This window comes from Pelophylax lessonae (assembly GCF_965119305.1).
Source record: "Pelophylax lessonae genome assembly, contig: HAP1_SCAFFOLD_273, whole genome shotgun sequence".
Classification (NCBI taxonomy): Eukaryota; Metazoa; Chordata; class Amphibia; order Anura; family Ranidae; genus Pelophylax; species Pelophylax lessonae.
The window spans coordinates 66,932-82,426 of NW_028120067.1; the positions used below are offsets into that span (position 1 = coordinate 66,932).

At 47.8% G+C, this 15,495-nt stretch overlaps 2 protein-coding genes across 2 annotated transcripts in view; both read right to left on the reverse strand.

Moving 5' to 3' along the window:
• The window catches only part of LOC309543657 (uncharacterized protein), a gene marked incomplete at its 5' end in the record, with an annotated part of 99,398 nt that overhangs the window by 3,497 nt on the left and 80,406 nt on the right, over positions 1 to 15,495 (reverse strand). The window lies entirely within an intron of this gene.
• The window catches only part of LOC309543653 (uncharacterized protein), a gene marked incomplete at its 3' end in the record, with an annotated part of 62,139 nt that overhangs the window by 1,621 nt on the left and 45,023 nt on the right, over positions 1 to 15,495 (reverse strand). The window contains exon 2 of the mRNA XM_082276109.1: positions 30 to 153. Coding sequence (XP_082132235.1) covers positions 30 to 114 — 85 coding nt within the window. The 5' untranslated portion in view covers positions 115 to 153. The remainder of the gene's footprint in view (positions 1 to 29; positions 154 to 15,495) is intronic.

Below are 15,495 nucleotides of genomic sequence, written 5' to 3' on the forward strand. Positions count from 1 at the left end.
CTCTCCTTTACAATAAAGTCTCCTCTTACCCGGTGATGTGAGGGGCGGCTGATTGTCCATCATGACGTCCTTGTAGAGATCCTTGTGTCCTTCTAAATACTCCCACTCCTCCATGGAGAAACAGACAGTGACATCCTGACACCTTATAGGAACCTGACACACACAATGATACAGTCACCATCCAGACACAAATAGAAGACACTGCTGGAAGAAGCAGCAGAGAAGTGATGCATGATGATATATGTGGAGCAGAGGAGCAGAGCAGAGCGTGGGATCAGTGGCTGTGTGCAAGTGAGAGGAGCGGGTGTGTGACCGACTGCTTGTGGGTGTGTGAGTAACCGCCCCCCCCAGTAGAGTGGCGGGGGCGAGCGGTGCTAGAACCCCCCCCCCCGGAAGTAAAAGCGGGCGGCGAGCGGGTCAGTAACCCCCCCCTCCCTTGTGCGGGCGGCGAGCGGTGCAGTAACCCCCCTTTTGCGGCGGGCAGCGAGCGGTGGGGTAACCTCCCCCCCCCGGACAGAGAGGGAGAAGAGGAGACTAACAGAGCAAAGGCTGACCGGGAAGTGACAGAGGGAGGCGGGTGCAGAGGGGAAGACTGACCGACTGAGGGAGGAGGGAGGAATCCTTGTCAGGAACTGCAAGTGACAGGCTTAAAGGGACACACACTAGGTAAGTAAGACTGGTGACTGAGATTGAACACTGAGTGTCTGTGAGTACCTATTACTACCTGAGTGCCTGTGAGTACCTATTACTACCTGAGTGCCTGTGAGTACCTATTACTACCTGAGTATCTGTGAGGACCTATTACTACCTGAGTGCCTGTGAGTACCTATTACTACCTGAGTGCCTGTGAGTACCTATTACTACCTGAGTATCTGTGAGGGCCTATTACTACCTGAGTGCCTGTGAGTACCTATTACTACCTGAGTGCCTGTGAGTACCTATTACTACCTGAGTATCTGTGAGGACCTATTACTACCTGAGTGTCAAGATGGGAGAGCTGGACCTGCTGAGGTCTGAGGAGGGTTTAGATTTTGTGGGGATTAGAGACTTGGTTTAACAACTGTCATGACTGGATGGCAACCATTCAGGGGTATTCCCTTTATCGCAGAGATAGAGAAGGTAAAAAAGGGGGAGGGGTATGTCTGTATATTAAGAACAGTGTACAGGTAAGTATGAGGGATGATATTAATAATGGAGCCATGAACGAGGTAGAATCCCTATGGGTAGAACTTCAAAGGGAAGGCACTGTGGGGAAGGCATACTTGCCAACTGTCCCGTTTTTGGTGAGGCAATCCCAGCAAGTAGGACCCTGTCACGTGTAATTTAGTCTGCCGGGACTAGTCAGTGTTGCCTCGGGCTGCCCGTAATTTGCTAAACCACATTGGACACAGAAAATGGCCATCATAAGGCAGGACTAATCAAAACCAATTATAGCTCTCGTGGGGGCAGTGCTGCGGTGTATTATCGTGAGATTCAGGCTACAGTCTAATTTGAATGAAAGTTTGTTAGCCAGTCGAGAATGCGCCTTGTCTTTCCGCCTGAAGTCTGCTATTGTCCCCCTGGGTAAGGAGCTGTGTGAGGGGTTCTCTCTCCTGTGTGTCTCTATCTGTCCCTCTCCATAGTAAGGGCCAATGGCGTGCCAGCGGGGAAGCGCTGTCAGATCCCGGCATCTCTCAGTGTGAAGGCAGCTCGGCTGCAGTGACAGCTCCTTCAGTCCGGGGGGGGATGGGCGGAGCCGCAACGAGAAGAAGCCAGGTGAGTGCCCGAGTCAGTGTGTGTGCTGTTGTATAGGAGGGGGATGGGGCAGCTGCATATAGAGGAATTGATCTTTCCCTATTCCTCCTGCAGTATTCAGTGGCTGCAGGAGGAATAGGGAAAGACCAATTCCTCTATATGCAGCTGCCCATCCCCCTCCTATACAACTTCTTTTGCTGGCCCCCCCAGTGCTCTCCAGCCCCCCCTCAATGCTCTTAACCCCCCTCCAGTGCTCTTAACCTCCCCTTAGTGCCCTTAGCCCCCCCCCGCCATTGCTCTTTAGCCCCCCCAGTGCTTTTCATCCCCCCATGCTCTCTGGCTCCCCCAGTGCTCCCTGGCTCCACCCTCTGTGATTTCTAGTTTTCCCCCGTGCTCTTCATCCCCCTGGCTTTCCCTGCCCTCCCCCCCAGTGCTACCTGTTCCCCCCCTCCCCCCAGTGCTCTCCATCTCCTGCACCTTCCAACCCCCCTGCAATGCTTTCCAAACCCCTCCCTTAATTCTCTTCAGCCCCCCCCCCGTGCCCTTCAGCTCCTCTAGTGCTCTCTGCTTGCCCTGTGCTTTCCGGCCCCCTTAGTGCTCTTCTGCAGTCTCTGACCATCTCCTGTACTGTGTCCGCAGTCTCTGATCATCTCCTGTATCATGTCCTCAGTCTCTCTCTGACCATCTACTGTATCGTGTCCTCAGTCTCTGACCATCTACTGTATCATGTCCTCAGTCTCTGACCATCTATTGTATCATGTCCTCAGTCTCTTGTATCATGTCCTGAGTCTCTGACCATCTACTGTATCATGTCCTCAGTCTCTGACCATCTACTGCAGGGGTCTTCAAACTATGGCCCTCCAGTTGTTTAGGAACTACAATTCCCATCATGCCTAGTCATGTTTGTGAATGTCAGTTTTACAATGCCTCATGGGATGTGTAGTTCAACAACAGCTGGAGGGCCGTAGTTTGAGGACCCCTGATCTACTGTATCATGTCCTGAGTCTCTGATCATCTACTCTATCATGTCCTCAGTCTCTTGTATCATGTCCTCAGTCTCTGACCATCTACTGTATCATGTCCTCAGTCTCTGACCATCTCTTGAATTATGTCCTTTTCATCCAAGGCTCGGCAGTTCCTAAATGTTTTGCAGGACAATTTCATGGGTCAGATGGTGAATGCACCGACAAGAAACAATGCGGTACTATACCTACTGATTACCAACAATACAGACCTGCTCACAGATATAGAAATACGGGGCAACTTAGGAAACAGTGACCATAGGTCAATTAGTTTCAGTATTAATTATAGTATTAATTATAGTAATAGGAAACACAAGGGTAATATAAAAACACTGAATTTCAAAAGAGCCAATTTCCCTAAACTGCGCTCTCTGCTAGAAAATATCAAATGGGATAGAACCCTGGGAACAAAGAACACGGAGGAAAAATTGGAGTGCTTCAAGAGCATACTTAACAAAGGGATTGACCAGTGCATTCCAAAGGGAAATACATTTAAAAGAGCAAAACTAAACCCTGTGTGGCTAAACTCCCACATAAAAATGCATATTAATGCTAAAGGAAAGGCTGAGGGGTCATTGGCAGCATTCAAGCATTACAAAGAGTGTAATAAGAAATGTAAAGACAAAATTAGGGCGGCTAAAATAGAACACGAGAGACATATAGTGGAAGAGAGTAAAAAGAACCCCAAGAAATTCTTTAAGTATATAAACAGTAAGAAAGCGAGGCCAGAACACATTGGCCCCATAAAAGACGATAAGGGAGTTTTGGCCACAGAGGACAGGGAAAAGGCGGTAGTGTTAAATAATTTCTTCTCTTCAGTCTTTACAAAAGAATTGGGGGGGGGGGGGGTACACTAACCACGCTTGTAAGGCCAAACTAAACAACACACCTCAGGAAATACCGCCATGGCTAACAGAAGATAGACTTAGAACTAAACTAGAGAAACTTAACATAAATAAATCCCCGGGACCGGATGGCTTGCACCCGAGGGTTCTTAAAGAGCTCAGCCAGGTGATTGCCAGACCATTATTCTTGACCTGTAAGGATGGTATACAGACGGGTATGGTGCCAGCTGATTGGAAAAAAGCCAACGTGGTACCAATATTTAAAAAAGGGCCGAGATATATCCGGGTAACTATAGGCCGGTCAGCCTAACATCAGTAGTCTGCAAGATTTTGGAGGGGATGTTAAGGGACCACATACAAGACTTTAGTAATGAAAATGGTATTATTAGTAGAGATGGCCTTGCAGTTCGCCCGACGGTCGGTTCGCGGCGAATTTTGCTTGTTCACTACCCACCAAATTTTTGGACACATGGCGTCGTGCGCGGCGGCCATATTTGTTTACATTGGGGAGAACTTTGACCCGTGACACAGCCGTCAGGTGGAACGGGACAGCCAATTGAAACATTCCAGCACATGGACAGTCCCCCTACCCTATAAACAGACCAGATCTGGCGGCCATTTCACATTCCGCTTTCTGCCAGTGTAGGGAGAGGTCTGCTGTGCTCATTAGGGAGAGTTTGCTAGACACATATAGCGCTGTGAAGATCCACAAAAGCCCTTTTCAGGGCTGGTATTTCGGTATAGGCCTTCTACAGTCTCTTTTCAGGTTAGGGACAGGTATCCTGTGGTTGCTTTAGGGGCAGTTACAGATCGGCTGCAGTCACACAGAAATCGCTTTGTCAATGTCCACAAAAGTCATTTAAAGGGCTGCAAATTTTTTGGTATTGCTGTGCAGTGCACTAAAAAGGGGGGGAGGGGGTTAATCCACAATATAATATACTTTGTAGAAAGCATATTATAGTGGATTAGTACTATTATTGTGCACTGTGCAGCATTGTGACAGGTGTGGTGGTAATACTGAGCGTTTCTGCAGCAACACTACACACATTGGCAAACTCCCTGGGCAATTATTTGTAGAACTGGTGTGACAGACCAGTAGCCCCCCAATAGCACATATTGAAGCGGGGTGTTATTTAACAGTATACTTTTATAAGAGTGTATTTTAGTCCTGCAAAAATGTGGCCTCTCTTGCTGTGTGCTACACACAGTGACAATAGTTACTGGCCAATTATTTGTAGAACTGGTGTGATAGACCAGTGGCCCCCCAATACCACAGATTGAAGTGGGGTGTTATCTACCTTTTTGCAGATATACTGCGATTCTCTAGAGACTTTTGTCACAGGGTAATTAAAAAACATGACAGGCAGAGGAAGAGGCAGAGACGTACGCAGGGGTGGTAAGGGTAGGGCAAGAGCAGTAGGCCAGAGCCTAACTGTGAACTTTCAAAAGCAGCGTGCAATTACGACAAAGGACGCACCAGACTTGGTTGAGTGGGTCACTCAGCCTTCCTCTTCTGCACCCTTCTCATCCTCTCTATCTGCACCCCCAAAGACATCACCACCACCACCACATACCCTCCACTTGAGCCACTGGAATTATTTTCAGATCCATCACAAGACATTTGCGATGCACAGCCATTGTTGGCATCGGATCAGGAAGAGGAGGTAGCAACAGCCGCCACTCAGCAGTCTGACGACAGTACCCAGATCAGCCCAAGGAGGTTGGTCCCTGCTGTTGCTGCCTACTCCCAGATCTCGAATGTTAGTGGTGGGGAAGATGACGTGGATGATGACGAGTCTATGGACGTCACGTGGGAGTCCACAAGAGAGGAAGAGGAAGGGAGTTCAGAGGGAGAGACGGACCGGAAGATAGGGAGGAGAGGCAGGCAGAACTTGCATTGCAGAAGAGGTAGAAAGCAGACTGCAAATGTATCAGGAGCGAGCCATCAACCATGTACAGTCACATCTGGCGCTCCCAGGATGCCGGCACATGGCTCTGCAGTGTGGGCTTTTTTTAATGTGTCCGTTGCTGACAACAGTATTGCCATCTGCAGCCTTTGCAGTCAACGCATAAGTCGCGGTAAGCCCAACACTCACCTAGGGACAACCGCCTTAAGAAGGCACCTAAACTCCCATCACCGAGCCCAGTGGGAGAAACACCTTCAGAACCCACAAAGCCACACTCCAGGCTCTCACTGTCCAGCTCCTTCTCCTTCTCCTCTCTCCTCACATTTTCCCTCCACTCCACCTTCCATGATGGCGTTGTCACGTTGTTCTGGAAAAAGGCAGGCTTCTGTGGTCCAAATGTTGGAGCGTAAAAAAATGATGACGCCGGATAACCCTCTTGCCCAACATTTGACTGCTGGCTTGTCGCAACTGATAGCCCGCCAACTACTGCCATATCAACTGGTGGACTCAGAGGCCTTTCGTAAATTTGTGGCCATTGGAACACCACAATGGAAGGTCCCAGGCAGGAAATACTTCTTGCAAAGGGCATTCCAGAGCTGTATGGCCATGTTAAGCGGCAAGTGAATATATCTCTGGCACACAGTGTTGGTGCCAAGATTCATCTGACCACAGACACATGATCTAGCAAACACGGGCAGGGAAGGTATATCACTTTTACTGCCCACTGGGTGAACCTTCTGACGGCCGTTAAGCATGTAACCCGTGGCACCCGTGTAGATTTAGTTGTACCGCAATGGATTGCAAGCAGGCCTGCCTCTTCTTCTCCTCCATCATCCTCCCTCTCCTCCTCAGCTGACTCCTCCTCTTCCGCTGCTACCGTCTCTTCTCCTGCGCCGCCCAACATCCCCAGAACCTATTCCACATACCAGGTGAGACGTTGCCATGCTGTGCTGCGTCTGTTGTGCCTGGAAGCCAAGAGCCACACTGGTCCTGCACTCCTTTCAGCTTTGCATACACAGGCAGATCAGTGGCTGACACTGCTGAATTTGTCAGTTGGTAAAGTGGTGTGCGACAACGGTGCCAATCTGCTGAGCGCGCTGAAACAGGGCAAAATGACACACGTGCCATGCATGGCACACGTCCTGAACTTGGTGGTGCAGCGATTCGTTGGCAAATACACTGGGGTCCAGGACATCTTGCGGCAGGCCAGGAAAATCTCGGGCCATTTCCAAAGATCTTACACAGCCATGGCTCGCCTTGCTGAGATTCAGCGGCGACATAACCTGCCCCTCAGGCGTCCTATTTGTGACTGCCCGACGCGATGGAACTCAACGTTGCATATGCTCAATAGGCTGCTCCAGCAGAAATGTGCAGTTAATGACTACCTGTTCGAACTCGGCGGCAGGACAGGTTGTGGGGAGCTTGGGTATTTTTCACCTCCCCAGTGGCAGCTCATGCGGGATGTATGCAGACTTCTGCGGCCATTCGATGAGATCACCAAACTGGTCAGTCACGGCCAGGGCGCCATAAGTGACATCATACATAATGCCTTCTTTCATGAGCGTGCATTGTGTCGTGTCATTGATCAAGCCATCGAGGAGCAGGAGCACGAAGATCAGGAAGTTGCAATGTTGGATGAATTCCCAGGGGGTGCTACTCCATCTGAGACAAATCAACAGCAGGAGTCTGAAGAGGAGTCAGAGGAGGAGGATGGTGCTGGGGGGGATGAGGAGGAGCAAGAAGAGCATGCTTTAAACCTTTCTGGGATCCCTGGTGTTATCCGTTCTGCTTTTCCGTGCGCTGGCAGAGGAATGTCCAGTCACAGAGAGACAGTTGCGGGTAGCAATCCAACAGCGCCTGCACGAAGAGGGCGGTTGGAAGATGTCTTGGTCACTTCAGATATGAGATCCTTCTTTCAGCCGAACCATCGACAGCTGTACTCCGGATCCAGCATGAGGGAATGCCTAGACCGACAGGTGTCCGACTACATCGGGTTAACGGTCGATGTGGACGCTCTGAGGAGTGATGAACCCCTGGACTACTGGGTGGGCAGGCTTGACCTCTGGCCAGAGCTTGCACAATTTGCAATGGAACTGTTGGCTTGCCCCCCGTCCAGTGTCCTGTCCGAAAGGACGTTCAGCGCAGCAGGGGGGAACGTGACCGATAAGCGCACTCGCCTAGCTCATGACAGTGTAGACTACCTTACATTTATAAAAAATGAATGAGGCATGGATCTCTGAGGAATTCAACACATGTGACCAGTAGACCAGGTTTCATTGAAATTCCTCCACCCACAACAATTCCTGGTCCTTGGATTTGCTACATACAGCGGCATAAAAGGCATTTCATGTCCATTGAATGGCAAATTTTAGGGGCCTTTCAGGGCTGACAATTATTTTTTCTGTGAATGCCTACCGTACCTCTAGCCATCAAAAAATATGTTTTTTGCTGTCAGGTCAAACCATGTGAGCTAATTTTTGGAGCCTATACAGGCCGACACTTACGGTTCTGTATCCTGTGAATTCCTACCGTACATCTAGCCATCAAACAATACATTTTTTGCTGTCAGTTAAAACCATGTGAGCTAATTTTTGGAGCCTATACAGGCCGACACTTATGGTTCTGTGTACTGTGAATGCCTACCGTACCTCTAGCCATCATATACTACGTTCTTTGCTGTCAGTTCAAACCATGTGAGCTCATTTTTGGAGCCTATACAGGCCGACACTTATGTTTCTGTATCCTGTGAATGCCTACCGTACATCTAGCAATCAAAAAATATGTTTTTTGCTGTCAGTTCAAACCATGGGAGCGAATATTTGGAGCCTATACAGGCCAACACTTACGGTTCTGTGTACTATGAATGCCTACCGTACCTCTAGCCATCATATACTACGTTCTTTGCTGTCAGTTCAAACCATGTGAGCTCATTTTTGGAGCCTATACAGGCCGCCACTTCTGTATACTGTGTGAATGCCTAATGTACCTTCAGCCACAGAATATTACGTACTTAGCTGTCAGGTAAACCCATGTGGGCTAATGTTTGGGGCCTGGAATGGGCGACACTTACTTCTGTATCCTGTGAATACCTAATGTACCTTCAGCCACAGAATACTACATTCTTAGCTGTCAGTTAAACCCATGTGGGCTATTTTTTGGTGCCTTTTATGGCCGACACTTACTTCTGTATCCTGTGAATGCCATATTTTTCAGACCTTTTTCATGTACCTTCAGAATACAACGTTCTTAGCTGTCAGGTAAATGCATGTGGGCTAATTTTTGGGGCCTGGAATGGCCGACACTTACTTCTTTATCCTGTGAATGCCATATTTTTCAGACTGGAAATGAAAAACAATGGGTCTGTAAAGGTTCCGCCAAATTGTGGAATGGATGCGGACCCATTTTATAGATTTGTGAATGGACCCAATATGTATTAGACAATGTATTTACCAGCTGCTGTCAGTTCTGGCTGATTTATGAAAAAATAAATAAAATATTTTTTGCTGTAAAAAAAAAAAAAATTTAGGGCAACTTTTTCAATTGCAATACTTCTGTTATGACATTGTCCATGTGCTGGGACTATTTGTGCACAGCTAGTACGTCTTTTGTGGCTGCAAATATGACCTAAAGGTTTTTAAAGTTTGCCTCCCATTAAAGTTAATGGGGCCCGCCACGAACTCGCAGTTCGCGGACTTTTGAGAAAATTTGCGGCTGGTATTCGCGAACCGCCCCGGCCGATGTTCGTCCATCACTAATTATTAGTAGTAATCAGCATGGATTCATGAAAAATCGTTCTTGCCAAACCAATCTATTAACCTTCTATGATGAAGTGAGCTGCCACCTAGATTAAGGTAAGCCTGTTGATGTGGTGTACCTGGACTTTGCAAAGGCCTTTGACACCGTTCCCCACAAACGCTTACTGTTCAAACTAAGGAAGGTAGGTATGGACCATAAGGTGAGTACCTGGATAGAGAACTGGCTCCAGGGTAGGTTGCAAAGGGTGGTGATTAATGGGGAGTACTCAGATTGGGCGGGTGTGGAAAACGGGGTCCCCCAAGGTTCTGTCCTGGGGCCAATCCTGTTTTATTTATTCATAAATGATCTAGAAGGAGGGGATATCTAGTACAATCGCAGTATTTGCGGATGATACTAAACTAAGCATGCCAATATCTTCTATGCAGGATGTGAAAACCTTACAAGCGGACCTGAACAAAATAATGGGGTGGGCAACTACATGGCAGATGATGTTTAATGTTGAAAAATGTAAAGTAATGCACTTGGGTGCCAGAAACCAGAAAGCAAGCAACTCACTAGGGGGGGAACCTCTGGGTGAATCTAAGATGGAAAAGGACCTGGGGGTACTGGTAGACAACAGGCTTGGCAGTGGCATGCAATGCCAAGCCGCTGCAAGCAAAGCCAACAGAATACTGGGATGTATAAAAAATTAAAGTTACTTACTGGTAACTTCTTTTCCAGTAGTCTTTCAGGACAGGCACTTCTGAGAAAACCTGGCTCCTCCCTTCCTAGGAAACACCATCCCAATCAATTGGATTTAAGCCTCCCTCCAGCTGGCTGCCTCAGTTCTTCAAGAGTACCTCCGGCCACTGGGGAGACACAAAGATATATCATACTAACCTCCATCCTTTGATCATCTTATATTCAGAACTTCTTTGGGTGGGTATTAGTGCTGTCCTGAAAGACTAGTGGAAAAGACGTTACCAGTAAGTAACTTTAATTTTCCCTTAACGTCTTTAAGGACAGGCACTTCTGAGAGGATAAGCGAGTACTTACTTTCAGGGTGGGACTACCGCTTGCAGGACTTTTTGCCCAAAAGCCTGATCTTTAGCGGATAGTAGGTCCAGTCTGTAGTATCTGGAAAAGGTTGTATAGCTGGACCAGGTTGCTGCCCGACAGATCTGCTCCGGGGTAGCTCCAGCTCTTTCCGCCTGAGAGGTCGCCATTGCTCTTGTAGAATGCGCCTTGATACCCATAGGAACCTCCTTCCCGGAAAGCCTATAAGCCCCACTAACGGCTAGCCTAAGCCATATGGCTATTGACCGTCTGGACGCTTTAGTACCCTTTTTTGAACTAGTAAATAAAACAAAAAAGGAATCTGACTTCCTGAACTCCTTCGTGATGTTTAAGTATTGCAGAACATATCTTCTGATATCTAATTTGTGAAAATTAATTTCCTGTTCCCTTACAGGATCTGAACAAAACGTCGCTATCACTATCTCCTGGTCTCTATGGAACTTCGAGACCACCTTGGGAAGAAATGCTGGATCGGTCTTAAAAATAATTTGATCTGCAAAAATCTGTAAGAAAGGTGCTTTAACTGAAAAGGCCTCTAGCTCACTAACCCGTCTGGCGGTAGTGATTGCCACTAAAAAAACTGTCTTGAGGGTTAAGGTTTTCACCGAACAAGACTCAAATGGCTCAAATGGTTCTTTAATGAGAGCCTGCAAAACTAAGGACAGATCCCACATTGGAAATGGGAGACTTCCTGCTGGTCTTTGTCTATTCAAAGCCTTAAAGAAACGGATCACCCAGGGATCCTTTGCTAAGGGAATTTCTAGGAACATGCTAATGGCTGAAACTTGGCTTTTCAGGGTGCTGATGGCTAACCGCTTGTTTGCCCCCTCTTGCAGGAACTCGAGTACTGACACTGTGCTTCCTGCGTCTAAAGAGCTTGCTTTACACCAACCTTTAAAAAACTTCCAAGTTTTTAGGTAAATGCTCTGTGTCTCTTTCTTTCTGCTTCTTAGCAGAGTTGGTACCAGTTGGTCCGAGAAACCCTTGCTCCTTAACAGTTCTTCTTCAGGCTGCAAGGCTCCAACGTTGTGCCTGAGGACAGAGTACTGGGCCCTGATAGAGGAGATCTTCTCTCACTGGTAATAACCAGGGGGGTTCTACCGCTAGGTGTTTTAGGGTCGAGAACCATGGCCTCCTTGGCCAGTGTGGCGCTATAAGGATTAGCGTCATACTTTCCTCCTGAAACTTCCTCAGGACCGCTGGTATTAGCACCAGCGGAGGGAAGGCATAAGATTTGGGGAAAGCCAAAGGTTGAGCCAGAGCGTCCACTCCTAGAGCTCCATCCCATCTGTTCAGGGAAAAGAATTGAGGTGACTTTGCGTTTTGCCGTGAGGCAAACAGGATATTCGGTATTTCCCATCTCTGGGTAATCCCATTGAACACCTCCTGGTTCAGAGTCCAGCAGTGTTAATTTTGGCAGCAAATTTCAATTTAGTTTTAGTCTTAGTCTTAGGACTAAAATGGCATTTTAGTTTTAGTCCCATTTTAGTCTTCTGCAAGTGTTTTAGTTTTAGTCGTATTTAGTCGACTAAAACTCCAGTACATTTTAGTCGACTAAAACGTCCTACATTTTTGTCGACTAAAACTCATTTTAGTCATCTATAATCGAATGGGTGTAGTTCAATTGTAATTTGTAATGCATTATTTAAGCATTTCTCTACAATTTCCAAACTCATTATATACTACTGCTGGTCCTGGAGTGAAAAATCTAATATGTTATTATTTATGGTATTAAGCTTTGAGCATGCACCAGTGTTAATTTTGGCAGCAAATATCAATTTAGTTTTAGTTTAGTCTTTTGACTAAAATGCCATTTTAGTTTTAGTCGTATTTTAGTCATCTGAATTGTTTTAGTTTTAGTCGTATTTTAGTCGACTAAAATTGTGTTAATTTAGTCGACGAAAACGTTTTAGTCGGTTTTAGTCGACGAAATTAACACTGGAGTCCAGTCGCCTTCCCTTACTGTTCTCCTGCTGAGAAAGTCGGTCAGTTGGTTTAACTCTCCCTTGAGGTGAACCGCAGAAAGAGAGAGAACTTGAACTTTGGCCCATTGCAAGATTCTTTTTGCCAAACCCCAAAGGAGATTGCTCCTGGTTCCCCCCTGTCGGTTTACATATGCCACCACTGTGGCATTGTCCGACCGAACCTGGATTCTGCATCCCTGCAAGTCTTCCTGGAAGGCTCTGAGGGCCAGCTCTACTGCCCTCAATTTCCTCCAGTTGGAGGATTGTTTCGCTTCTTCCGGTCCCCAAGACCCCTGCGTTAGCTTGGATCCTAGATGGGCCCCCCAGCCTGTGCTGCTTGCATCTGTGGTGATAATGGTGGAAGCTATCTGAACCCAATAGAGGCCCTGCAATAGGTTTGAAGTTTTTCTCCACCACCACAGGGATCGCTTTACTCCGGTTGGGATGTGGATTAGAGTATCCAGGGAGTCCTGGCTGTGGTCCCACGCTTCCAGAATGCACAGCTTTAAGGGACAGAAATGCAGGCCTGCCCACTGAACTGCTGGGATGGCGGCTGTTAGAAACCCCAGTATGGACATGGCCTGTCTGACTGAGATTGCTTGGTTGGATTGTAACAGCCCTACCGCCTTGTCTATCCTCTGCTTTTTGTCCAGAGGTAAGAAGATTTTCTGTACAGTGGAGTCTATCTCGTAGCCCAGAAATAATATCCTTTGTGTTGGTACTGGGGAGGATTTTTCTAGGTTTAGTAGCCAACCCAGACTTTCCAGCATCCGTGTTGCATCTCGGAGGTCCCTTAACAATTGTTCTCGGGAATGGGCAAAAAGTAACAGGTCGTCTAGGTAAGCTATGACCGACAACCCCTGCAGATGCATGAATGCCAAAGTCTCTGCCATGACCTTTGTAAATATTCGGGGGGAAGAGGATAGACCAAATGGGAGGGCCTGAAACTGCCAATGCTGTATGTCCTCTCTTGTTTTTATGGCTAACCTCAGGAACTTCTGGCTTCTCTCTGCAATGGGAATGTGCAGATAGGCATCCTTGAGGTCTATTGAGGCCATATAACAGTCTGGGGGAAGGATAGCCCTTATCGAATATAACAGAGTCCATCCTGAACTTCCTGTATCTGATTGCACGATTCAGGGGCTTTAGGTTTAAGATCAACCTGTAACTGCCTGAGGGCTTTACCACCACAAAAATGTGGGAGTAGAGCCCCTCTCCTACTTCCCCTGGTGATACCCTCCTGATGACCTTCTGTTTGCTCAGGTCCTTGAGGGAGGAGAGTATGGCTGTGGCCTTCTTCTCGCACCTTGGCAGATGGGTAACTAACATCCTGGCTTGAGAACTCCAGCTGATAGCCCCATCTTACGACATCCATGATAAAATAGCTGGAGGTGATCTCTTCCCACTGTGGAAGAAAAGCCCCCAGTCTCCCTCCCACTGTGGTGAGGCTGTCACTGTGACTTTCTGGGCTGTTCAGGAGGGTGAAAAATAGCCCCCCCCCCATGGCCCTTCCCTTTTTGACTCCAGGATTTTCTCTGTCCTTCAGATTTTCTTGGAGCCAAAAAATTCTTTTGGGGATATGATCTTTTATTGAATCCCACCTTTTTCCCCTGCTTTACCAGAAAGGATTTTTTCCGATCTGCCGTTTGGTCTAGGATGGTCTCTAACCCTGGACCAAATAAGTAGTCCCCCGTCAATGGGATCCCACACAGCTTAGATTTGGATCACCCGTCTCCCTGCCAAGTTTTTAACTAAAGGGCTCTCCTAGCCAAATTGGTTAAGGCAGATGACCTGGCCGTCATGCGCACCGACTTCACAGAGGCATCCGCAATATATGCTACTCCCCGTAGCAGCATGGGGAAAGACGACAATATGGTCTCCTTGGCCGTACCAGCCTCAATGTGCGCCTTTATCTGAGTTAGCCAATACTCCATGTTTCTTGCTACCACAGTAATTGCCATAGAAGGTTTTAGGTTTCCTAAAGAAGAGTCCCATGCTTTTTTGAGGAGGGAGTCTGCTCTCTTATCCATGGGATCAGGAAGAGATCCCATATCCTCAAAAGCCAGATCCGTATGTCTGGAGACTCGTGAAAAGGCTGCGTCCAGTTTAGGTGATTTATTCCAGACGGCCGAATCATCTTCAGAAAAAGGAAACCTCCTTTTTAAAGCCCCGGAAAAAATGGTTTTCTTTCTAGGTCCTGCCATTCTTCTTTTATGGTGTCTACCAGGACCTTGTGTACTAAAAAAAAAAAATTTTCTTAGGTTTTCCCAGACCCCCATACATCTGATCATGTAGGGATAAGGTTTTCTTTTCCTCTTGGATTCCCAGAGTGGTTTGGATGGCCAGTAGAAGGCCCTCCACCTCTTCCAAAGACAGTTTGTACCTAGAGGTTCTGTTGGATTCCCCATCCGACCCCTCTGCCTCAGATTCCCCTTGGGAATTGGGGGGGGGGTGTGTGCTGTCACACTCTTCCCCCTGATATTCAAGAACCACTGGTGCTTCCCCACTTGTAGAGGGTAGTACCTGTGGCGTTGGAGCAATTTCCTGCCGTGCCGACTGGGGGGAACTCTGCGGAAGCTGAATGGTAGCAAACAAATCTTTAAAAGACTGAAAAGTGCTAGTAAGCTCCTTGACTGATGTAGCTAAGGCTGCATTTTTACTTTCTGTGTGCTCCCTGACTAAACTATCCAGACAATCCTTGCATAAGGGTTTAGTCCAGGATTCCCCCATGTTAGCTTTGCAGGAAGGGCATCTCTTCTTTGCAATATGGGCTGTTTTTGCTATCTCAGAGGCCTTAATCTGAAAAAATTTAAACAAACATAGTAAAAACATGTACTCTCACTAGCGCCCCCAGCCCGCACAGCTTGCCCCAACCGAGGGTGTTACTAGGGACGACCATCACCAAAAGATCCCACAGTGTAACCCTCAAGCCTCCCCGATCCCCTTATAGAGCCTCTAGGGGAAGGAAATGGAGCTAGAGGGAGAAGGTAAAGGAGTACCACCCCAGGTCTCCTTATGGTGGCTTGTGCTGTTCTCCCCCGGAGCAGTCCCTGAGGCCTGTGCCTCCGACATGGCTCTTGGAGTGGCTCACAAATCCTTCAGGCAGCTGTCCCCCAGCTCTTTGAAATGCACCAGCCTTCATATCTGGCCCGCTCACCGGCGCGACCCGGAAGTCGCGGTTGCTGACGGAAGTGCCCGCCCCTACCGGAAG